At 44.9% G+C, this 25,713-nt stretch overlaps 1 protein-coding gene and 1 long non-coding RNA gene across 3 annotated transcripts in view; one reads left to right on the top strand and one right to left on the bottom strand.

Moving 5' to 3' along the window:
• The window catches only part of LOC137538181 (uncharacterized), a 209,781-nt gene that overhangs the window by 66,414 nt on the left and 117,654 nt on the right, over nt 1-25,713 (top strand). The gene's annotated exons all lie outside the window — the stretch shown is intronic.
• NRIP3 (nuclear receptor interacting protein 3) overlaps nt 1-25,713 on the bottom strand; it is a 76,650-nt gene that overhangs the window by 23,042 nt on the left and 27,895 nt on the right. For both annotated transcript variants that reach the window (XM_068260201.1, XM_068260200.1), the window contains exon 2: nt 5,224-5,400. In XM_068260201.1, the coding sequence (XP_068116302.1) occupies nt 5,224-5,400 (177 nt within the window). The remainder of the gene's footprint in view (nt 1-5,223; nt 5,401-25,713) is intronic.

The raw sequence follows: 25,713 nt of genomic DNA, 5'->3' as shown, positions 1-25,713 counted from the left end.
GGGGAAAGGAGAATGCTTCCCGTAAGACTTCCTAACCTTGGCCTTTTCTTACTTTGTAACCCACCAGTTCTGATACCTGCCTATCAGCATGGAGACAATACGTTTCATATTGTGCATTTTAGACCCCCAGTTCCCAAATGACCCCATAATGACGTGTTTGTTGCCTAAGAATAGCGATAAGTAAATATGACAATTTTTGTGTCGCCATCATTTTCACAAAAATGTTACATCTTTGCACAGATAAGAATATTTACTTATTTATGCAAAAATGTGTACCTTTGAAAAAATCTATTGAGTCAGACAAAAATGACTTGAGCTCATGCCTACATTGGAATACTACACTCCCTTCCTTTTCTTTCTCACTTGTTAAGCTGGGTACACGCTTGAGATTACTGCGGCACGAGAGGGATTAGGACATGATCCGTCGATCAATAGTTTGCGGCAGATGCTGTACAAACATGTCGCTAGCCTACAGGCTAGTAATGTGCTCTGTCCCTATGGAGGGAGCCAGAGGGACTTTATGCTGTACAAAATGGAGCAAGAGAGGCCAGATTTCTGTAAAGGCCCGGGCCTTTGGTGGCAGCTGGCTAATGGGCGGTTGGACATGAAAGAGGAATTGCTCAGGAGGGAGAACAACAGTGCAACAGGCAGGCCGGATCTCTCGCCATTGCACAGGGGAGGGTCAGAGGGGCTGCCATGCACACAATATGTTTTTGGCAGAGGTGGTCTTTAGGCTGCTTGAGCATGCACTGCCCCATTGTTTTTTGCTTCTATCTTCGCTGAACACTACACAATTGGCCATAGGTGAATAGTAGATTGACACAGAATTTTATCAGCTGTGAGTTCTAATACAGTTCTGCTACAGTTCAACTGTTTTCTACTGCTGGGAAACTGTGATTTAGTGCCCTGGATTGTTAACCCTTACAGTGAGGAAATAAGGAACACAGCTGAGTTCTAAATATGATTGGGACTTACACCCATTTATCTCATCATGTTTCATGTCTTTTAATTTAATTCCTAAATCATGAGTGTACTTGCATGCTTTCTCCTTAATTTTTATGTTAGTTATAGGACAATTATTGCAAAAATCATCAAATTTAAAACATGTAAACACATACAAGAAGTACACTTCTTCCAGAGTCAAATGGGTCATAAATATATTTTCTCCTATGTTGTCCTGTAAGTGAAACTAACATAGGAGGAGAAATCTGACAGAGCTGGATGTTTTTTTCAGTGCATGGCATTTACCGGTACTCCGTTCAACTGCCTAAAAAGTGTGCAGCGAGCAGAGAGGCTGTCCAGCATTTTTTTAAATTAATCCTTTTCAGGGAATGTCTGACTATCCCAAAACCTGTCAGTTCTATCAGATATGTATTACCTGCTGTAAGCCACAGCAACATAGGAGAAAAGTCATTTATGGCTCATGTTACTCTGGAAGGAACGTACTTCTTATTTGCACTTGTTTACATGTATTTTTAAATATAAAATTATTTTGTGATAGAGGACCTTTAACCAGTTCCCTACCCTGGGGTTTTCCCCCTAAAAACCCAAGCAATTTTCTACATTTCACAGGTCTCCCATTCATTAGCCAATAACTTTAGCAGTACTTATCACAAATAAATATACCTTGTTTTTTTGCCACCAATTAGGCTTTCTCTGGGTAATACTTTTTGCTAAGTATTATTTTATTTTGAATGCATTTTAAAGGTAATAAGGAGAAAAAAATGAAAAAAGTAATTATTTCTCAGTTTTCAGGCATAACAGTTTAAAAATAAAGTATTACCGTATTTTTCGGACCATAAGACGCACTTTTTCTCCCCCAAAAGTGGGGAGAAAAAGTCCCTGCGTCTTATGGTCCGAATGTAGCCTGCAAACATGGTAAAATAAAATATGTTTCTTACTAGATCTGGTCTGCCCGGTCTCTCTGTTCTCCGCTGCAGCCACTGTTACATTCCTTGCATTCCTAGCTGAGCTCAGCCCGGCTCTAGCAGCAGTAACCTCCCCCCTGCGCCTGTCTGTCTCTGCCGCCAATCAACTTGTCTTGTTTCCCCCTGCAGGCATGTCTCTGTGCCCGTGAAATCACTGTTTACACAAAACAAGCCGTGGTGCAATGTGGCAATCTTACCAGCTCCTCTGTGTGCGGCCGCCGCCTGTGTCCCCTTGATGAAATGTCCGCTCAGCCCATTTTGTTCCATGTGGCAATCGCCCGTTCCTCGGTGTGCCTCTGCCGCCAAACATCAACAAGTGGCTGTGTCTCCCCGCAGGCAGCCCTGCTGTGATCACATGCGGCAATCCTTCCCTTCCTTCCATGGTCTGCATCAGCCGCGGCCACTTTCATCCGCGTTCCCGCCGCCACGTGTACGCCCAGCATGTTCGGACTTCCGTGCTTCGCGCTGAAAATGGATCTTCTGATTGGCGGCAAGAAGTTCAGAAGATCCATGCCCTCCGCGCTGAAACTCCGCCCTCCGCTGGATGCCCTGCTAGTGTGATGGGCAGATGTACTGTAGGTCTCCGCCCACTAGTACACTCCTCGCTGAATTTCCGCCCTCCGCTAGATGCCCTGCTAGCGTGATGGGCGGATGTAGGTCTCCGCCCACTAATACACTCCTCGCCAAAACTCCGCCCTCCTCTAGATGTCCTGCTAGGCTAGCGTGATGGGCAGATGTAGATCCAGCACTAGTGTTCGTGCACGGGCGGCGGCAGCAGCTTTTATCAGAGGTATAGTATGCTGCTGTAATGAGCCCGATTAACATACCAATTACAGTAATACATGATACATGTAAGAAGTGCTATCCATACACTGTCACGCAGCCTCTTTTATTACTATGTTAAAAGCACTCAGGGGGCAAGGACAATGCCCCAAACACAGTGCCCTTACATCATGTACAGACTTTTTGCTACCCAGCAACAACATGTACTGTGACACAGTGTAAAACACTCTCCAGCCTCTTCTCTCACCAGGCTAAAAACTGTCAGCAAAGTTTAGTGTTACCATTATGATGCATGTATACTCTCTGTGCATGATTTATGGGTATCCACGCATCATAGTGGTAACACTGAACTTTGCTGAAAGCTTTTAGCCTGGTGAGAGAAGAGGCTGAAGAGTGTTTTTCACTGTGTGACAGTACATGTTATTGATAGATAGCAGAATGTCTCTACATGATGTAAGGGCACTGTGTTTTGGGCACTGTCCTTGCCCCCTGAGTGCTTGCCCCCCAATATATCGGTAACATGGTGTGTACCGGTAGTGTGAATACACTAGTTTCCACGCAACTGTTTCCTGATGGGGGGGGGGGGGGGTAATAATGAGAGCACCAGATGAAATTTGTGTGTGAGTGGGGGGTATGAGAACACCAGATGACAAATAGGGGATCACGTAACGGAATATGGGTGGGGATGAGAGCACCTGATGGAATATGGGGGATATGAGAGCACCTGATGGACTATGGGGGGCTATGAGAGCACCTAATGGAATATGGGGGGTTATGAGAGCACCTGATGGAATATGGGTGGGGATGAGAGCACTTGATGGAATATGGGGGGTTATGAGAGCACCTGATGGAATATGGGTGGGGATGAGAGCACCTGATGGAATATGGGGGATATGAGAGCTTTTCTTTTCTTGTTTTTTTTACTGACTTTCTTTTGACTACTGTCAATTTTTGCATGGTTGACATACAAAATCTGTTCTTGACAGTAATTAAGGTTGTTAATGCTGCTGTTGACTGTTGTTAACTTTTCATTGCTGACATAAATTATTTCAGTACACTTTTTGGCTCAAAATCTTTTTTTTTCTCAATTTTCCTCCTCAAAAAGTAGGTGCGTCTTATGGTCAGGTGCGTTTTATGGTCCGAAAAATACGGTACTTTAGATCAAGCCCACATATTTTATTAGTCCATATGTCTTGTTTATTTCAACATTTAAGTGATCTTTCTAGTACAATGTATGGCGACAATATAATATTTGTAAATAAAGGTGTATTTGTTCAATTTTTTTGCTTTGTACTTTACTAGCAATTACAAGCCGTATTCGCCAAAATAACAGTAATATACCCTCATGGCATACATATCTAAACTGCTAAGTCCATTTATTAGCTCCCACCCCCATAGTTAGCAAGATGTGCCCCTTTATTACCCTCCGCCCCCCATAGATAGCCAGGTGTGCCCCTTTATCTCCCTGCCCCCACTATAGATAGCCAGATGTGCCCCTTTATTCACCCCACCCCCATAGATAGCCAGTGTGACCCTTTATCTCCCCCCCACTATAGATAGCCAGATGTGTCCCTTATTAGTCCCTCCCCCCAAAAATCCCAGATGTGACCCTTTATTAGCCAGATTTACCCCTTTGTCCCTCCACCCCCCATTGATAGCCAGGTTTGCCCTTTTATTCTTCCCTTCCAATAGGTAACCAGATGTACCCTCTATTACACCTCCCCCCCTCCCCATGGATAGCCAGGTGCCCCCCTTTATCCCCCCAGTATAGCCAGATGTGCCCCTTATCAGCCCCTCCCCCAGTATAAAAGATATATATGTGCCCCTTTGGCCCCCCATAGATCGCCAGGTGTGCCGCTGTAGTCTCCCCCCCCCCTCCCCATAGATAACCAGATGTGTCCCTTTGTCATTGCCCCCCCCCCCCCCATATAGCCAGGTGAGCCTCTTTGCCCCCATAGATAGCCGAGTGTGCACCTTTGTCCCCCCTCCCCATAGATGGCCAGGTGCGTAATGATCCTGCCCCCTCTCCCCCTTAGCCCCCCAGATAGCCATTATGCCCCCTTCCCCTCCATGCTGCGATCTGGCAGCATGGAGGATTAGCATGTAAACAGCTCACCTTGCCTTGTTCTAGTGCGCGATCAGCGTCCCCTCCATGCATTACTGCGGCCTGTGTCATTATGCCGAATGGACCAGGTCCTGGCTTGATGACGAGGTGAGGTATGTTGTTTACATGCTAATCCTCCATGCTGCCCGATCGCAGGGGGGGGGGATGCTAAATTACAGGGGGTTGGAGGAAATGACCTCCGGGAGGGCATCCTTAATTAGTGTAGTTAGAGGATGGGGGGGTTAATGAGCCCAGACGCGTGCTAAAGCGCACACTGTGCTCATTAAAGTGAACTGATTCACGTCATGTGGCTTTCAGGAGCCATTTACAATGACGTGAATATACTCTAGGTAGGATGCGAAGTGGTTAATAAAAGGTATTCTATATCCATTATTGTGAGCAGCGTACCTGACCCAAAACGTAGAGTGCGTCATCCTCTTCACACCTCCTTGTGCTCTCACCTTTCCCATGGCTCACTTTATGGCTCTGCACGGTGTGGTCATTCTTTGGAGTCCACGGAGCCCGGTTCCTCAGCTTTGATAGGTTGGACTCCAGCAAACGTCTTTGGAGGATGTTATGTGGTTGCTAAGAAAAAAAAATGAAAGTCATTCTATACCTTATTGTTATTGTGCTAACATTTGCTGCCGCATTTTACAGAGCAGAGCATACAACCCCCAGCGGTGCTTAAAAGCTTGCTAACCCTATTAATTGTTCTACATATTTACATGAATGTCATCTAAAACATCATATAATTGTCAAATAAATTGGGAAGAAGTTTAGCCCTTTTCTCTATACAGAACAACTTTAGCTGTTAGATGTTGGTGGTGTTTTCTAAATGAACAGCTTGCTTCCGGTCTTTCCACAACATTTCAGTTGAATTAAGGTCAGGACTTTGACTTGGCCATTCCAGAACATTCACTTTCTTCTTTAACCATTCTTGGGTAGAACGACTTATGTATTTAGGATTGTTACCTTGCCACATAACCTACTTTGTCTTGAGATTCAGTTAAATGACAGAGAACAAGGAGTCTCTTGTATAGTTCCAAACTTTGCTCTGTTAATTATGAAAAACAATCCAGGCCTAGATTCCGCAAGACAGGCACACATCAGAACAAACCCAACAACATGTTCCACAGATGCAATAAGGTTCTTCTGCTTGAATGTAATGTTCCTCATTTAAGGCAAAAATATATATATTTTGGCTTCATCTGTCCACAAAACGATGATCCAGTAATGGTTTATGCTCAAGATCTTTAGCAAACTGTACACAGTCAGCAATATTTTTGAGGATGAGCAGTGGCTTTCTCCTTGCTGCTCTACAATACACATTATTTCTATCCAGCAGTGTCCTCCTGATGGTGGACTCATTCGCCAGTGTGAGACTGACCTTCAGTTGTTCAAAGTTACCTGGGTTCCTTTGTATCCTCTTAGAATATTACATGACTTGCATTTGGATTTATCTTTAGTGGATAACCACTTCTGGGTAGGGTAAGAAAGATCTTGAATTTTCTTCATTTGTAATACAGTATATTTGTACTCCGTCTTATGTCCTTTGATAACTCTTTCTCGAATTCTGATAAACTTCTACCAATATGTTGTATGTCTGATCACTCAGGTTTTGATAGCTCCCTATCCTTTAAATAAATCTGAAAAACAAAAGTTTGCTTTCTTAAAAGAGAAAGAATTTGCGATAATTCAGGTTGGAGTGAGCTTGAGATGTCTCCCAGTGCATCACTGCTGAATATATGCAAATTAACCATTGTACCCTTAGAAGCTAAACACGCCTCCAGAACCGCTGGAATGCAATGATGTGTCAGCTTGTTAATTTGTACAGAGCCATAATAATCCAACATGCATACAGACTGTTTCGGATTGTTTGATCCTCATCAGTGCATGGCATGGATTAATTTGGCTCTATGGAGTAGGGCTTGTAAACCGAGAGGTACAGACTAACCAGCAAACTCATGGTGACCCAGAACTCATTGGAGTGTGTAAGGGACTACAATGGTCCTAAAAGCCCCTTTACTAAGATGTCAAGAAAAACAAAAGTTTGCTTTCTTAAAACAGAAAGAATTTGCGATAATTCAGGTTGGAGTGAGCTTGAGATGTCTCCCAAGGCATCACTGCTGAATATATGCAATTTAACCATTGTACCCTTAGAAGCTAAACACACCTCCAGAACCACTGGAATGCAATGATGTGTCATCTTGTTAATTTGTACAGAGCCATAATAATCCAACATGCATACAGACTGTTTCGGATTGTTTGATCCTCATCAGTGCATGGCATGGATTAATTTGGCTCTATGCAGTAGGGCTTGTAACACCGAGAGGGAAAGACTAACCAGCGAGCTTATGGTGACCCAGAACTCATTGGAGTGTGTAAGGGACTACAATCAGTCTGTATGCATGTTGGATTATTATGGCTCTGTACAAATTAACAAGCTGACACATCATTGCATTCCAGCGGTTCTGGAGGTTTGTTTAGCTTCTAAGGGTACAATGTTTAATTTGAATATATTCAGCAGTGATGCCTTGGAAGACATCTCAAGCTCACTCCAACCTGAATTATCGCAAATTCTTTCTGTTTTAAGAAAGCAAACTTTTGTTTTTCTTGACATCTTAGTAAAGGGGCTTTTAGGACCATTGTAGCCCCTTACACACTCCAATGAGTTCTGGGTCACCATAAGCTCGCTGGTTAGTCTTTCCCTTTAAATAAATCTGAGTTTCCCACTCACAGCCTACTGTCATCCCATTGATTGAAACCCTATACTCTGTTTTCAAATGAAATTATGACCAGAGCTGAAGCTCATGTACAAAATCGCATACTTACCTAAAGAAGAGGGAAGCCTCTGGATCCTAATGAGACTGTCCTCTGGTCCCCCGTCACCAAGCGTGGACTCTCTAGACATTACAGATATGAGCTTGTCCGTAATCTGATCAGGGCTCTGCCCCTCTTCAAGCTTGAGCACAGCCATACTGCGCCTGCACAAGAATGGCCACGCCTGTGCAGTAAACAGGAACTTCTCCAGGATCCACTTCCTCTGGATGATGCAGATGACAGAGGAGTGCCTAGTAGGAGGAAGATGGATCTTGGGGAGGTGAATTCTCCCTCTGCTGCAAACTCTGGGGTTGGGGCGCCCTCTATACTTGGTGGGGATCACCCACCTGGCTAGCTATACTGGGGGGAACGGTAATCTGATTACCTATACTGGGAAGAGGCGTCATTTGGCTAACTACAATGGGAGGTCATCAGACTTCCTATACTGACGCCAAGTGTCATCCTCCTCCCTCTCTGTCACCCTTTTTACCCACCTTCCTATTCAGTGTTACCCTCCCCATTCAGTGTCACCCTCCCCACTCAGTGTCACCCTCCTCCCACCCAGTGTCACCCTCCCTACCCAGTGTCACCCTGCCTACCCAGTGTAACCCTCCCCACTCAGTGTCCCCCTCCTCCTACCTAGTGCCACCCACCTTCCACCCAATGTCACCCTTCCTTCCCAATCAGTGTCACCCTCCTCCCACCCAATGTCACCCTCCTCCCACCCAGTGTCACCCTCCTCCCACCCAGTGTCACCCTCCCAATAGCACCCATCCCACTTAGCAGCTCCATCCCACCCCATCAGTGGAGGGAACATTTGATGCATTTTTGTTTTTGAGGTAAAATGTGCTGCATTTCATATTTGTGGGGTAATGTGTGTGTATTTCACATGTCAGAGGTACTGTTTGCTGCATTTGATCTGTTTGCTGCATGTCATGTATGGGAGGAAACATTTACTGCATTTTAACATGTGTGGGAGGTAATGTTGGCTGCATTTCGTGTTTGCTTTATTTCATGTGTCGGAGGTAATGTTTGCCTCATTGCATGTGTCAGAGGTATCATTTACTGCATTTCATGATTTCATGTGTGGGATCTAATGTTTTTCTCATTGCATGTGTGGGAGGTAAAGTTTGCAGCATTTAATGCGTGAGAGGTAACGTTGGTCTCATTGCATGTATTGGAGGTATAGTTTGCTGCATTTCATGTTGGAGGTAATGTTTGCCTCATTGCACGTGTCAGAAGAAATGTTGCTGCATTTAATATTTAATGGTTATAGAAACTGCACTTGCTAGTTTGGGGTTATTGTTGCAGCATTTGGCATTTCGGGGGCTCATGATTACTAAATGGTATGCTAATAAATTAACCAAAAGAAATACGACAGTAAAATTGATATATTTTGCTGCCTGTCTTTTTGGACGACACATAGGGCACTACCTTAGAGCTACACCGTTACATTAGTTTGCTCTGCCAGCGTCTTGTCATGGCCACACCTATTATTATTATTTTTTTTTTCACCATGGTGTGCTTTGAGCATCACCCGCTCCTTTCTTTCTTTCTTTTTTTTTTTTTTTGGGGGGGGGGGGGGTCTGTAAATTATCAGCACCAGGTGTCTAATACCCTAGCTACACCACAGCTGGAACTACTCATGTGCAAGAGGCTCAGTGCTAGAAGGCCGCGCTCGTGCTAGCTAGTAGAAGGAGACCCCGATCTGCTGGAGAGTCCTGGAGCAGCAACGGGGGACCAGAGGACAGCAAGGAAAGCCTTATTAGGATCCAGAGCCTTCCCTATCACCAGCTGCCCTGAACACAGCAGAGATTAGACTGTAGGCTCTTTGAGGACAGTTAGTGAAGTGACAGCAGGGATTACATTATAAACTCCTCTGAGGACAGTTGATGATATGATAGGATTAGATTGTAAGATCCTTGATGAGCAGCACATTTGGTGAATGACGGGCAGCTCAGAGATACCCAAGTGCCCATTAGCTGCCCCTTAATCCCCTGAGTGCCAGATCTGGTTGTTGGTAGCTGCTCACCTCTATGTGCATTTAATGTTTGGCTGGCTAATTGCTACTGCCACCCTGCTGCCCACAGCCCCGCCCCTTACTTTCCTGGTGCCCTAGGCCATGGCCTTTGTGGCATTGTCTGAAATCCGGCCATGCCTCGCCTGAGGTAAGTTTTTGTTTATGAACCCAAGCTTCGTATTGTGTTCTCTATAAGGATTCACTTACTTTTACCACATGCAGAAGTGTCATTGGATCATTTTTTGCAATAAATATGTAGCCATGTGTAAATATTTTTTTTGATTCAATTGTTTAGATAGTCTTCATCTACTGTTTAAATATCAGATGGTGTTGTAGGTTACATTCAGATAAAAAGATAGAACATATTAAAGGGTTCACACATTTTCAAGCACCACTGTGTGTACAAAGAAAATGATACAGAAGGCGCGGTGTCCACAGAGTGTTAATATCACAGCTGATCTTACAAAAATATGGTATGACGTCCACAGAGCCCTGGCCTTATAGCAGATGGTACAACCACTACATTTCCCTGATTTTCCAAGAGATGGTACTCTCCCATCTTTGGGGACAGATCTCACAAGAGATTGTATAGCCCTTGATTTCTCAAGTTGGTACTGCCCTCATACAGGCCTGTTCTTGCAAGACATTGTACAGCCCTCACAGAGCCATGATCTCACACAATATAGCACACAGGGCCGGATTTACCATCAGGCACTGTAGGCACTTGCCTACAGGCGCCTAATGATGGAAAGGTGGCTCACTCCCCTCCCCGAGTGTCACCTTCCCTACTTCCCTATGCAGAGTTCTGATGAGTGTAAATGAGAGGTTACTCAATCTGCTCTCTGCATTCCACTGATGAGAGCTCCCTTCAGTCAGGGGAACCTCTAGCTACATAATACTGAGGGTACCTCTGACTACCTAATACTTGGGGGCACCTCTAGTTACTTAATATTGAGGGTACTTCTGGCTACCTTACACTAAAGGACACCTGTAGCTACCTATGACAAGCAAGGGAAGTAAGGGAGAAGTGACAGCTGGGACAGCCAGCACACTCGTGGTGCAGTTCAGCGGGGCTTGTAGGTTCATGGAGGGCGGGGTCTAAAGCACCAGGACATTTGTGCCTATAGGCTCCTGTGAGGTAAATCCGGGCCTGATAGCACAGCCCTCACAGAGCCCTGATTGAACAAAACATGGTACAGCCCTCACAGATCCCTGATCTCACAAGACCTGTTACAGCCCTTACAGAGTACTGATCTTACAAGACATGGTACAGCCCTCACAGATCCCTGATCTCACAAGACCTGTTACAGCCCTTACAGAGTACTGATCTTACAAGACATGGTACAGCCCTCACAGACCCTGATCTCAAAAAGACATGGTACAGCCCACACAGAGCCCTGATCTTGCAAAACATGGTACAGCCTTCACAGAGCCCTGATCTCACAAGACCTGTTACAGCCCTCACAGAGCCCGAATCTCAAAAAGACATGGTACAGCCCTCACAGAGCCCTGATCTCACAAGACCTGTTACAGCTATCACAGAGCCCCGATCTCACAAGACCTGTTACAGCCCTTACAGAGTCCTGATCTTACAAGACATGGTACAGCCCTCACAGAGCCCGAATCTCAAAAAGACACGGTACAGCCCTCACAGAGCCCTGATCTCAAAAAGACATGGTACAGCCCTCGCAGAGCCCTGATCTCACAAGACATGGTACAGCCCACACAGAGCCCTGATCTCTCAAAACATGGTACAGCCCTTACAGAGCCCTGATCTCACAAGACATGGTACAGCCCTTACAGAGCCCTGATCTTGCAAAACATGGTACAGCCTTCACAGAGCCCTGATCTCACAAGACATGGTACAGCCCTCACAGAGCCAGAATCTCAAAATGACATGGTACAGCCCTCGCAGAGCCCTGATCTCACAAGACATGGTACAGCCCACACAGAGCCCTGATTTCTCAAAACATGGTACAGCCTTCATAGAGCCCTGATCTCACAAGACATGGTACAGCCCTTACAGTGCCCCGATCTTGCAAAACATGGTACAGCCCTCGCAGAGCCCTGATCTCACAAGACATGGTACAGCCTTCACAGAGCCCTGATCTCACAAGACATGGTACAGCCCTTACAGAGCCCTGATCTTGCAAAACATGGTACAGCCTTCACAGAGCCCGGATCTCACAAGACATGGTACAGCACCAACAGAGCTCAAATCACACAACAGATAATACAGCCTCTGGTACAACCTTAACAAAGCCAAGATCTCACTACAGACAATATGGTCACCACAGACCTCAGGTGTCACAAGAGCTGGCATGGCCCAAACAAAGCTCTGGCCAAATAAAACTTGCATCGGGGCCCACAGCTCCTTAGCTACGCCACTGGTTAACCCCCTTGCTACCTTTTCACTGCCATATCCAGGGTTTGGTGTAAGTGTGACTAATGTTTCTGTTTGAAGTACAGTGGGGAAGACTCATATCCTTCCCTAATGCTTAATGGGTTTGTTTGTGGGTAATGAAGTCTAATTAGGTGACTTCTTATCTGCCTTTCATCTTCTGTTGGTCATTTGAACAGAGGAAGTAGAAGGATTCTAACTGTGATTAACCCTTAAATGTAAAAAGATTAGATAAAATGAAAGTTTTTTTTTTTTTGTTTGTTTAATACTGAACCATTTTTAGCATGCATTTTTTATTTGCTATGGAGCTGCCCTGGGAGTTAAAAATGATGCTCAGTTCCCTTTAAATAGATGACATATACTGTTATCATCCTCGTATCACTCAGAGCCAGCTGCAGCTTACGCTTGGATACACACAGTGAGAAGCACTCCAAGATGTGACAAGAACATCTGTTATCTGCTAATTGCAGGCTGCTAAGCTGTCAGTGATGGCTCCGGTGTGTGCAAATATACCGTCATCAACACAGCGCTACATTCTGACACCTGTCACTCCACAGGAGCATCGTGTGACCACAAGGGGGCAGAGTATCATGGCAGCGTCCCACCCCTGTGCTTCTCCCGACAGGCAGCCCAGCCTGTGAGAAGATACCGCCCAATAACCAGGAAAATAAGATTGTGCTATGCACTCTCTCTCTCTCTCTTTAGCTTGTTCCCATGTAAAATGACAGCGCCAGAATTTAAAGCGGAACTGAACTCAGAACTTCCTCTCTGCTCTAAAAGATAAGCAACAGCATAATAACCTTTAAAGATAAAACATTGGTTACAGTGGATACAAATCCTTCAATAAATCTGCAGTGTTTCTACTTTTATGGAAGCAGACATATTGTTAATATCCCGTGTTTACAAATTAGCTGCTCTGCCATGGCAGAGGAGATTCCTGAGCGGAAAGATTAAATTACACTTGTGGTTAGTCACAGATGAGGGGGAATCAGACAGGCCAAAAACTCTCTGAATACACACAGGGTGTATTTCTCTCTGTTTTTCCTCCTGTCCTGTGCAAGAGTTCAGCTCCACTTTAATTATAGAAACACAAATTCCGGACTACACATAGCAAGAAAATAATAATAGTTTTGCTATGCATAGTACAGTTGAGTAATTAGATATATATTTAATCCTTATCTAGGGTGTACACCAAAGCCCAGCACATAGTGATTTACTAAGCGAATACAATGCAAATAATGTGCATCTATTACACATAACCGTCAGATAGCAATGACATGCAGATGTTACCAACAATGGGCAGATAGCAGTGACACACAGATATCACCAATGACAAGCAGGTTTCATCAGTCACAGGCAAAATAGTGATAAGAGAGAGAGAGAAAACCAATCTTGCACTGCTCCAAGGTTTTTAATTGGTCAGTTCAATCTTCATATACATGTTCAAACAGAGCATTCCATCAATGTAAAAATTCTGACATACCCTTCAAGTCCTGGCTGTGGGGCAATGTGGGGGCGGCAGCGGCCTGCCTGACGACCGTTTCGCTCAGTACGGGCTTCCTCTGAGGCTCCGTGCGCACAACACATTCCAGCATGGGAAATTTTATACTGCCGAGCAGTAGTTCCGTGTTCCGGGCACGTGACGCCGCTACGCATAGCTTCCTGCCCACGTCCCGCCGTGACCACGCGTACGTCTTGACGCATAGCACGCGTGCAAACAGACAGGAAGCCCTTGCGTACCACGCTGGACCGCACCAAACCCCGTCCGTATGAGTCACGCGCACGCGTACCATATGACGCATACACGTGACCCCATAGACGGAAATAGGTCGTGATCCACGTCCAATGCCCGGGACCCAAAAGCATCTGGGTCTCCGCATTTTCCACTAGATGGTGCCAAAACATATAAAAGAGGGCTAAGTCTACATATACTTTACACATACTGATACTTCTTTATAAAAACTATATCTTTATTTCAAAAAATTCTTTCATAAAAAAAACTGGGTCCCGGGCATTGGACGTGGATCACGACCTATTTCCGTCTATGGGGTCACGTGTATGCGTCATATGGTACGCGTGCGCGTGACTCATGCGGACGGGGTTTGGTGCGGTCCAGCGTGGTACGCAAGGGCTTCCTGTCCGTTTGCACGCGTGCTATGCGTCAAGACGTACGCGTGGTCACGGCGGGATGTGGGCAGGAAGCTATGCGTAGCGGCGTCACGTGCCCGGAACACGGAACTACTGCTCGGCAGTATAAAATTTCCCATGCTGGGATGTGTTGTGCGCACGGAGCCTCAGAGGAAGCTCGTACTGAGCGAAACGGTCGTCAGGCAGGCCGCTGCCGCCCCCACATTGCCCCACAGCCAGGACTTGAAGGGTATGTCAGAATTTTTACATTGATGGAATGCTCTGTTTGAACATGTATATGAAGATTGAACTGACCAATTAAAAACCTTGGAGCAGTGCAAGATTGGTTTTCTCTCTCTCTCTTATCATTATATTGCATCTACTTTCTACGATCTGAGCACGCTAAAGGTGATACCCTGTACTCCAATACCATTAAGTGGAACCCTCCCCAGTAGTGGATATCCACAGTGCCCACCCGTTTTAAATCTATGTACCAGTAACATTGACTATACATTATGGCGAGTGCACGTGGAGGAGTAAGCCTGGAGGAGGAAGAGGACTTCACTATAGAAGGTATGGAGGAGGAGTCCAGTTCTGCAAGTGGCAGTGATTTGGAAGAGGATATAGAAGCCGGAAGGGCAGATACAGAGAACTTATTCGACAATCCAGCTACCTCAACCTCTAAAAACAAGGCTGTGGGAGCAAGAGTGGTGGAGCTGAAACTAGAGAGGCTCTGTGAAAGAGAAATTAAGGTCTTTTGGACGAAAATCACTTTAAAGAAGTATAAAAATAAACAAATAACGGCAAGAGGGTTCCGACGCTATTATGAACCAGCCGAGTATCAGAATGATCCAAAATTTATGGAGAAATGGAGAGAGGCCCATGCTAAACAGGCAGTCATCTTACAAACTATCGTACTAGAACGAACGGAGGAGGAACACGAAAAACTTACAGAAGAAATAAAGAAATTGAAGGAGCAATACAAATCCTTAGTTGAGGAAGACCGATATCATAAAACGTTAAAAAAGATTGAGAAAAAACAAGTACCTATCCAAGAAGGAATCAAGCAAAGAAAAGTCAATAAGTATATGAGAGACATGGATGACTATAGGCAAGGCACTTTATTTAACTGGAATACATCTAAACCGAAATATAACAAACCAAGGGATGGACCAGGAAAGAAACCAATACAAAGGAAGGGATATTGGACAACAGATACTGAATCAAGTGGGGATGAAACTAATGGGAAAAACAAAGGAATCCCACAGAGACAACAGAGTAACGAAGATCGGGAATCAAAAAACAAACAACAAAGAAAAAGATACGCGGGGGGAGGGGCCAGACCAAAAGAGAGAAAAGGAAAACAAGTCAGTTGGAAAGGAGATCGAGGGGAATGGGATCAAGACGAACAGAGACCCAAGAAGAGAAAGTTCTACAGGAGGAACAACCTGTAGAAATTGTAAATTTAAGCAACCAACCTCTACCTACAGAATGCTATGATCTCTTAAGGAAAGGTTTAAATTTCTCATGTACACAGAAGTTTGATTTTTGTAATTTCAAAATTGATTTATACAAGGGAGTGAGGAGGATGAATATCAGGAGTCATTTTGAAAAAAGAAAGTTATTTAACCAAAAGCTAGGAAAGGATCAGGAGAGAGGTATAGGTCCTGTAGGTTTTATTCCCAACCCAGATTGGAATTCAGAAGACAAAAGGACATTGAAAATATTAGAGGAATTATGGATGGAGAGCAATGAACAAGAGATTTTTGAATTGGATGAGACACAGGAAAAGGAAAGAGAGGAATTCCGGCCATGTAGATCGATTAGACCTTTCCCGGTTGCACCAGGATCAGCAATAGATATCTTCCAAAACCAGATAGAAAATGACCTAAAGGCCCTGAAATATAAAGAAACAAAACCCAATTTGAACGGAAATGATGAGAAAGCACTGAAATGGTTTAAGGATAGACCAGATTTACTAGTGAAGAAGGCAGATAAGGGAGGAGCGCTGATAGTGATGACAACACAACAATACAATGAGGAAGCAATGAGACAATTGCGAGATGAGGAAACTTACAAACCCCTGAAAGGAAATCCCACATTGAAGTTCATGGGGAGTTTGAGGTCATTATTGAGGAGAGGGGTAGAGAAAGGCTTTTTGTCAGAGAAATTAGCAAACGACTTAATACCACAGTTCCCTAAACGTCCGATATGGTATCATTTACCTAAAATCCACAAGTCCCGGACCAGTCCTCCGGGAAGACCGATAGTCTCCGGTATAGGATCTCTAACCGAGAGACTTTCGAAATACCTGGACCATCTCTTGAGGCCGTTGCTCCGATTGGTGCCATCCTATTTACAGGACACCCTTGACGTGCTAAGAAGCATAGAAAGGGAACCTTGGAGCGACGGCGACGCAATTGTTACGGTTGACGTCGTCAGCCTATACAATCGTATGCCTCATGCAGCAGGGGTGGAAGCAACGAGGTTCTTCCTCCTACAATCGAATAAAGATGAAAATTACACAGAATTTTTATGCGAATGCCTAATGTACGTGCTTACTCACAACGCGTTTACTTTCAATGGTAAGTGGTATTGGCAGCAGTCGGGCACAGCCATGGGGACGTCGGTATCATGCACGTATGCCAATTTATTTTTGGCATGGTGGGAGGAGAAATACGTGTATGCTGCCGGTGTCCCTCATGGCAATTGCCTCAGGAGATGGTCTAGATTTGTTGATGACATCCTGGTGTACTGGTCCGGGACCCATACAATGTGGGAGGAATTCTTTCTTTATTTGAACAATGGAAAAGAGAATATGCGATTTACGTACGAATATAGCACGGAGAAAGTGATCTATCTGGATTTGGAACTAATCATCAAAGAAGGAAGGATTATATCTAAGGGTTATAAAAAAAACAATCAGTGAAAACCTTTTGTTACACAAAGAGAGCTACCACCCGGAACACACATTTAGGTCCCTCCCATATGGACAATTCTTAAGATTAAAACGAAATAATACTCAAGAAGAGGACTTTATGGAACAATCAATGAAATTGAAGTCAAATCTAGAAAAAAGAGGATATGAATCAAAATTATTAGAGGAAGCTTTAGAAAGAGCAAGAAGGAAGGATAGAAAGGAGCTCATAAGAAATCATAAAGAGACAAGAAAGCAGGAGAAGGTAGAAAAGGGAGGTCGATTGACTTTCTCCTTTGACTATACCCCCATGCATAGAGAGGTGAAACAAAGTATCTTGAAAAATTGGAAGGTAATCCAGAGAGACCTGGTCCTAAAAGACATATATATAAACAACCCCCCTTAGTGACGTTTAAGAGGGCATCCACCCTGGGTAATAAATTGACATCGTCTGAGTTCAAAACACCGAGGGAACCAACGTGGTTGGAGAAATTACAACAAAAGGGAAATTACAGATGTGGTCGGTGTTCTCTTTGCCCACAAATGCAACCTGGAAAGTACTTGAACGTTGGTCCCGTAGAGAATAGAACTAAAGATTTTATAACATGTAGAACGAAGTTTGTAGTATATATCATATGGTGTCCCTGCCATAGATTTTACATCGGTATGACAACAAGGGAAATGAGAGAACGAATCTATGAACATGTAAAGTCAGTGAAAACGGGAAAAGGTTGCAGCAGATTGATTGAACATTGCAGAAATGAACATAATTGGGATGCAACGTGCCTTTCCTTTGCAGGTTTGGAGGTGGTACCGATTCCGAATAGAGGAGGGAATAGAGAGCAGTTGTTATTAAGGAAAGAAAGCAGATGGATAGTGAATAGTGATGCCATGGGACCTCTAGGTCTTAATGACCATTTGGATATGCAATGTTTCTTAGATCCATGAAATAGTAGTATAAGAAGTAGGTTTAGTCAACCGTCCAGAATGACCTTAGGAATTTGTTTTTATAATAATGCATAAACAAGTGGGGGAATGTGGGAGACTTATACATATATATGGTGCCAAAATATCCTGAAAAGGATAAGTAAATGAGGAATAGATATTTTGAGTGTAAGATTTAGCACCCTATTAGACCCCTGAAATAGAAAGAAAGAAATAAAAGTTGAAGCGTTAAATGTAATAATTCGAGTGTTTATGCGTTACTTACGATATAGCTTTCACTATATATATTTTAGAACACAGTTTTTTTTATGAAAGAATTTTTTGAAATAAAGATATAGTTTTTATAAAGAAGTATCAGTATGTGTAAAGTATATGTAGACTTAGCCCTCTTTTATATGTTTTGGCACCATCTAGTGGAAAATGCGGAGACCCAGATGCTTTTGGGTCCCGGGCATTGGACGTGGATCACGGTCCAGCGTGGTACGCAAGGGCTTCCTGTCTGTTAACACGCGTGCTATGCGTCAAGACGTACGCGTGGTCACGGCGGGACGTGGGCAGGAAGCTATGCGTAGCGGCGTCACGTGCCCGGAACACGGAACTACTGCTCGGCAGTATAAAATTTCCCATGCTGGGATGTGTTGTGCGCACGGAGCCTCAGAGGAAGCCCGTACTGAGCGAAACGGTCGTCAGGCAGGCCGCTGCCGCCCCCACATTGCCCCACAGCCAGGACTTGAAGGGTATGTCAGAATTTTTACATTGATGGAATGCTCTGTTTGAACATGTATATGAAGATTGAACTGACCAATTAAAAACCTTGGAGCAGTGCAAGATTGGTTTTCTCTCTCTCTCTTATCATTATATTGCATCTACTTTCTACGATCTGAGCACGCTAAAGGTGATACCCTGTACTCCAATACCATTAAGTGGAACCCTCCCCAGTAGTGGATATCCACAGTGCCCACCCGTTTTAAATCTATGTACCAGTAACAGGCAAAATAGTACCAGTACTAATGTAACAATAAGAACAGTAGTTTGTAGTGGCAGGCAGGTTGTGATTCGTAGATTCAAATCACAGTCAATAATTACATTTTAGTGACAGCCAGGTGGCGATAGTTGGATTCTAGCGACAGCAGATAATGATATTTTTATTATTATTGATTTATATAGCACAAACATATTTCATGGCGCTGTACAAGGTAAAAAACAAATATGGGGTACATAATACAGACAATGGTATACACCAATATAAAAATACAGAATTGATACAAAATACAGCATTGGTAATTACAGTGACAAAAGTAACATTGTGAATAAAATGTATAATGAATTCGAAGGCACAAAAGGGTGAGAGAGCCCTGCCCTTGCAAGCTTACAATTTAAAGGAATAGTGGCAGCAGCCAGGTGGCAGTAGTTACATTCTAATAGCAGGCAGTTAGTGAGAGCTAGTTTCTAATGGCAGGTAGGTGGTGATAGTTACCGTTACGTTCTTTTTGTAAAAATCTTAATTGTGTCAAAATGTAATTATAAAAAGTTGGATTGCGTAGAGCGAGGGAACACAGGTTGTGTAAGGATGAAGATGACAGAAAGGTGGAGGGGCATAAGGAAAAGGAAACAGATGTAAGGGGGAGAGATCAGTAATAGTGGGAGGGAGTGGAGCAGAGGTAGTGGGAGCAGGACTGCTTCTGGGCACAGGCTATCCAGGCAAAAGCCTGCTGCCCCATTTGTATTAATGAAGTTCTCTTTCATGGAATGCTTCACAACTAGGTATAATGCAGCTTTGCGGTGCTCCTGTGATATCTTGAAGGTTTTTATTGTAATCCTTGGCTGATGTTTAACCACTTCGGGACCACAGTCTTTTCGCCCCTTAAGGACCAGAGCCTTTTTCTCCATTCAGACCACTGCAGCTTTCACGGTTTATTGCTCGGTCATACAACCTACCACCTAAATGAATTTTACCTCCTTTTCTTGTCACTAATACAGCTTTCTTTTGATGCTATTTGATTGCTGCTGCGAGTTTTACTTTTTATTATATTCATCAAAAAAGACATGAATTTTGTCAAAAAAATGACTTTTTTAACTTTCTGTGCTGACATTTTTCAAATAAAGTAAAATTTCCTATACATTTGAGCGCAAAAGTTATTCTGCTACATGTCTTTGATAAAAAAAAAAACATTCAGTGTATATTTATTGGATTGGGTAAAAGTTATAGCGTTTACAAACTATGGTGCCAAAAGTGAATTTTCCCATTTTCAAGCATCTCTGACTTTTCTGCGCACCTGTCATGTTTCATGAGGGGCTAAAATTCCAGGATAGTACAAATACCCCCCAAATGACCCCATTTTGGATAGAAGACATCCCAAAGTATTCAGTGAGAGGCATGGTGAGTTCATAGAAGATTTTATTTTTTGTCACAAGTTAGCGGAAAATGACAGTTTGTGACAAAAAAAAAAAAAAAAAAAAAGTTTCCATTTCTTCTAACTTGCGACAAAAAAAAATGAAATCTGCCACGGACTCACTATGCTCCTCTCTGAATACCTTGAAGTGTCTACTTTCCAGAATGGGGTCATTTGTGGGGTGTGTTTACTGTCCTGGCATTTGGGGGGTGCCTAATTGTAAGCACCCCTGTAAAGCCTAAAGATGCTCATTGGACTTTGGGCCCCTTAGCGCAGTTAGGCCGCAAAAAAGTGCCACACATGTGGTATTACCGTACTCAGGAAAAGTAGTATAATGTGTTTTGGGGTGTATTTTTACACATACACATGCTGGGTGGGAGAAATATCTCCGTAAATGACAATTTTTTTTATTTTTTTTACACACAATTGTCTATTTATAGAGATATTTCTCCCACTCAGCATGGGTATGTGGAAAAATACACCCCAAAACACATTATACTACTTCTCCTGAGTACGGCGATACCACATGTGTGGCACTTTTTTGCACCCTAACTGCGCTAAGGGGCCCAAAGTCCAATGAGTACCTTTAGGATTTCACAGGTCATTTTGAGAAATTTCGTTTCAAGACTACTCCTCACGGTTTAGGGCCCCTAAAATGCCAGGACAGTATAGGAACCCCACAAATTACCCCATTTTAGAAAGAAGACACCCCAAGGTATTCCGTTAGATGTATGGTGAGTTCATAGAAGATTTTTTTTTTTTGTCACAAGTTAGCGGAAATTGATTTTAATTGTTTTTTTTCACAAAGTGTCATTTTCCGCTAACTTGTGACAAAAAATAAAATCTTCTATGAACTCGCCATTCTCCTAACGGAATACCTTGGGGTGTCTTCTTTCTAAAATGGAGTCATTTGTGGGGTTCCTATACTGCCCTGGCATTTTAGGGGCCCTAAACCGTGAGGAGTAGTCTTGAAACCAAATGTGGCAAAATGACCTGTGAAATCCTAAAGGTACTCATTGGACTTTGGGCCCCTTAGCGCACTTAGGGTGCAAAAAAGTGCCACACCTGTGGTACCGCCGTACTCAGGAGAAGTAGTATAATGTGTTTTGGGGTGTATTTTTACACATACCCATGCTGGGTGGGAGAAATATCTCTGTAAATGACAATTATTTGATTTTTTTTACACACAATTGTCCATTTACAGAGAGATTTCTCCCACCCAGCATGGGTATGTATAAAAATACACCCCAAAACACATTATACTACTTCATCTGAGTACGGCGATACCACATGTGTGACACTTTTTTGCAACCTAGGTGCGCTAAGGGGCCTAACGTCCTATTCACAGGTCATTTTGAGGCATTTGGATTCTAGACTACTCCTCACGGTTTAGGGCCCCTAAAATGCCAGGGCAGTATAGGAACCCCACAAGTGACCCCATTTTAGAAAGAAGACACCCCAAGGTATTCTGTTAGGAGTATGGTGAGTTCATAGAAGATTTTTTTTTTGTCACAAGTTAGCGGAAAATGACACTTTGTGAAAAAAAAAACAATACATATCAATTTCCGCTAACTTGTGACAAAAAATAAAATCTTCTATGAACTCATCATACACCTAAAAGAATACCTTGGGGTGTCTTCTTTCTAAAATGGGGTCACTTGTGGGGTTCCTATACTGCCCTGGCATTTTAGGGGCCCTAAACCGTGAGGAGTAGTCTTGAACCCAAATGTCTCAAAATGACCTGTGAAATCCTAAAGGTACTCATTGGACTTTGGGCCCCTTAGCACAGTTAGGCTGCAAAAAAGTGTCACACATGTGGTATCGCCGTACTCAGAAGAAGTAGTATAATGTGTTTTGTGGTGTATTTTTACATATAACCATGCTGGGTGGGAGAAATATCTCTGTAAATGACACATTTTTTTATTTGTTTTACACACAATTGTCCATTTACAGAGAGATTTCTCCCACCCAGCATGGGTATGTGTAAAAATACACCACAAAACACATTATACTACTTCTCCTGAGTATGGCGATACCACATGTGTGACACTTTTTTGCAGCCTAGGTGCGCTAAGGGGCCCAACGTCCTATTCACAGGTCATTTTGAGGCATTTGTTTTCTAGACTACTCCTCACGGTTTAGGGCCCCTAAAATGCCAGGGCAGTATAGGAACCCCACAAGTGACCCCATTTTAGAAAGAAGACACCCCAAGGTATTCCGTTAGGGGTATGGTGAGTTCATAGAAGATTTTATTTTTTCTCACAAGTTAGTGAAAAATGACACTTTGTGAAAAAAACAATAACAATCCAATTTCCGCTAACTTTTGACAAAAAATAAAATATTCTATGAACTCATCATACACCTAACAGAATACCTTGGGGTGTCTTCTTTCTAAAATGGGGTCACTTGTGGGGTTCCTATACTGCCCTGGCATTTTACGGGCCCAAAACTGTGAGTAGTCTGGAAACCAAATTTCTCAAAATGACTGTTCAGGGGTATAAGCATCTGCAAATTTTGATGACAGGTGGTCTATGAGGGGGCAAATTTTGTGGAATCGGTCATAAGCAGGGTGGCCTCTTAGATGACAGGATGTATTGGGCCTGATCTGATGGATAGGAGTGCTAGGGGGGTGACAGGAGGTGATTGATGGGTGTCTCAGGGGGCGGTTAGAGGGGAAAATAGATGCAATCAATGCACTGGGGAGGTGATCGGAAGGGGGTCTGAGGGGGATCTGAGGGTTTGGCCGAGTGATCAGGAGCCCACACGGGGCAAATTAGGGCCTGATCTGATGGGTAGGTGTGCTAGGGGGTGACAGGAGGTGATTGATGGGTGTCTCAAGGTGTGATTAGAGGGGGGAAATAGATGCAAGCAATGCACTGGCGAGGTGATCAGGGCTGGGGTCTGAGGGCGTTCTGAGGTGTGGGCGGGTGATTGGGTGCCCGCAAGGGGCAGATTAGGGTCTAATCTGATGGGTAACAGTGACAGGTGGTGATGGGGGTGATTGATGGGTAATTAGTGGGTGTTTAGAGGAGAGAATAGATGTAAACAATGGATTTGGGAGGTGATCTGATGTCGGATCTGCGGGCGATCTATTGGTGTGGGTGGGTGATCAGATTGCCCGCAAGGGGCAGGTTAGGGGCTGATTGATGGGTGGCAGTGACAGGGGGTGATTGATGGGTGGCAGTGACAGGGGGTGATTGATGGGTGATTGACAGGTAATCAGTGGGTTATTACAGGGGAGAACAGATGTAAATATTGCACGGGCGAATTGATAAGGGGGGGGGGGTCTGAGGGCAATCTGAGCGTGTGGGCAGGTGATTGGGTGCCCGCAAGGGGCAGATTAGGGTCTAATCTGATGGGTAACAGTGACAGGTGGTGATAGGGGGTGATTGATGGGTAATTAGTGGGTGTTTAGAGGAGAGAATAGATGTAAACAATGGATTTGGGAGGTGATCTGATGTCGGATCTGCGGGCGATCTATTGGTGTGGGTGGGTGATCAGATTGCCCGCAAGGGGCAGGTTAGGGGCTGATTGATGGGTGGCAGTGACAGGGGGTGATTGATGGGTGGCAGTGACAGGGGGTGATTGATGGGTGATTGACAGGTAATCAGTGGGTTATTACAGGGGAGAACAGATGTAAATATTGCACGGGCGAATTGATAAGGGGGGGGGGGTCTGAGGGCAATCTGAGCGTGTGGGCAGGTGATTGGGTGCCCGCAAGGGGCAGATTAGGGTCTAATCTGATGGGTAACAGTGACAGGTGGTGATGGGGGTTATTGATGGGTAATTAGTGGGTGTTTAGAGGAGAGAATAGATGTAAACAATGGATTTGGGAGGTGATCTGATGTCGGATCTGCGGGCGATCTATTGGTGTGGGGGGGTGATCAGATTGCCCGCAAGGGGCAGATCAGGGGCTGATTGATGGGTGGCAGTGACAGGGGGTGATTGACGGGTGATTGACAGGTGATTGACAGGTGATTGACAGGTGATTGACAGGTGATCAGGGGGGATAGATGCATACAGTACACGGGGGGGGGGGGGTCTGGGGGGGGGGTCTGGGGAGAATCTGAGGGGTGGGGGGGTGATCAGGAGGGAGTAGGGGGCAGATTAGGGACTTAAAAAAAAAATAGCGTTGACAGATAGTGACAGGGAGTGATTGATGGGTGATTAGGGGGGTGACTGGGTGCAAACAGTGGTCTGGGGGGTGGGCAGGGGGGGGTCTGAGGGGTGCTGTGGGCGATCAGGGGGCAGGGGGGGGGAAATCAGTGTGCTTGGGTGCAGACTAGGGTGGCTGCAGCCTGCCCTGGTGGTCCCTCGGACACTGGGACCACCAGGGCAGGAGGCAGCCAGTATAATAGGCTTTGTATACATTACAAAGCCTATTATACACTGTTGCAGCGGCGATCCGGATGCCAGTAACCCGCCGGCGCTTCCGAACGGCCGGCGGGTTACGGCGAACGGGGGGCGGAGCCAGTCCCCGGCGGCTGATCGCGTCACGAATGACGCGATCGCCGCATAGCCACTCCCGCAGCCGCCCCCGCCGATGGGCGTATTGCGGTCGTTTGGGACCGGTCTTTGCCGCCGCCCATCGGCTGGGGGCGGTCGTTAAGTGGTTAAGGGCGTACCTAGAATCCGGCAGGCCCCCCCATCCCTGCAAAACTGAGCCTGCTGGGCCCCCTGCAAAACCCTGGCTCACCAAACCCTTCTCCCTTCCTCCCACCTTCAATCCAACTTTGGCCAGGCATCCATGCAGTAGATTATACCCCCTTCCTTCCACCTTCCATTACCTATGTCCCCCCTCTTCCTCTCTCCCTGTCCCTCTACCTCCTACCATCTCTGTCCCCCTCTCCCTCACCTCCTACTACCCATGTCCCCCTCTTCCTCTCTCCCTGTCCCTCTACCTCCTACCATCTCTGTCCCCCTATCCCTCACCTCCCACTACCTATGTCCCCCCTCTTCCTCTCTCCCTGTCCTTCTCTACCCCCTACCATCTCTGTCCCACACGCCATCACCCTTCCACTACCTATGTCCCCCCTCTTCCTCTCTCCCTGTCCCTCTACCTCCTGCTATCTCTGTCCCCCTCTCCCTCACCTCCCACTACCTATGCCCCCATCTTCCTCTCTCCCTGTCCCTCTACCTCCTGCTATCTCTGTCCCCCTATCCCTCACCTCCCACTACCTATGCCCCCCCCCTCTTCCTCTCTCCCTGTCCTTCTCTACCTCCTACAATCTCTGTCCCATACGCCATCACCCTTCCACTACCTATGCCCCCCCCC

Source organism: Hyperolius riggenbachi, chromosome 11 (assembly GCF_040937935.1).
Source record: "Hyperolius riggenbachi isolate aHypRig1 chromosome 11, aHypRig1.pri, whole genome shotgun sequence".
Classification (NCBI taxonomy): Eukaryota; Metazoa; Chordata; class Amphibia; order Anura; family Hyperoliidae; genus Hyperolius; species Hyperolius riggenbachi.
The sequence above is the reverse complement of the archived record's forward strand: the minus strand, read 5'-3'. Positions and strand labels throughout refer to the sequence as shown.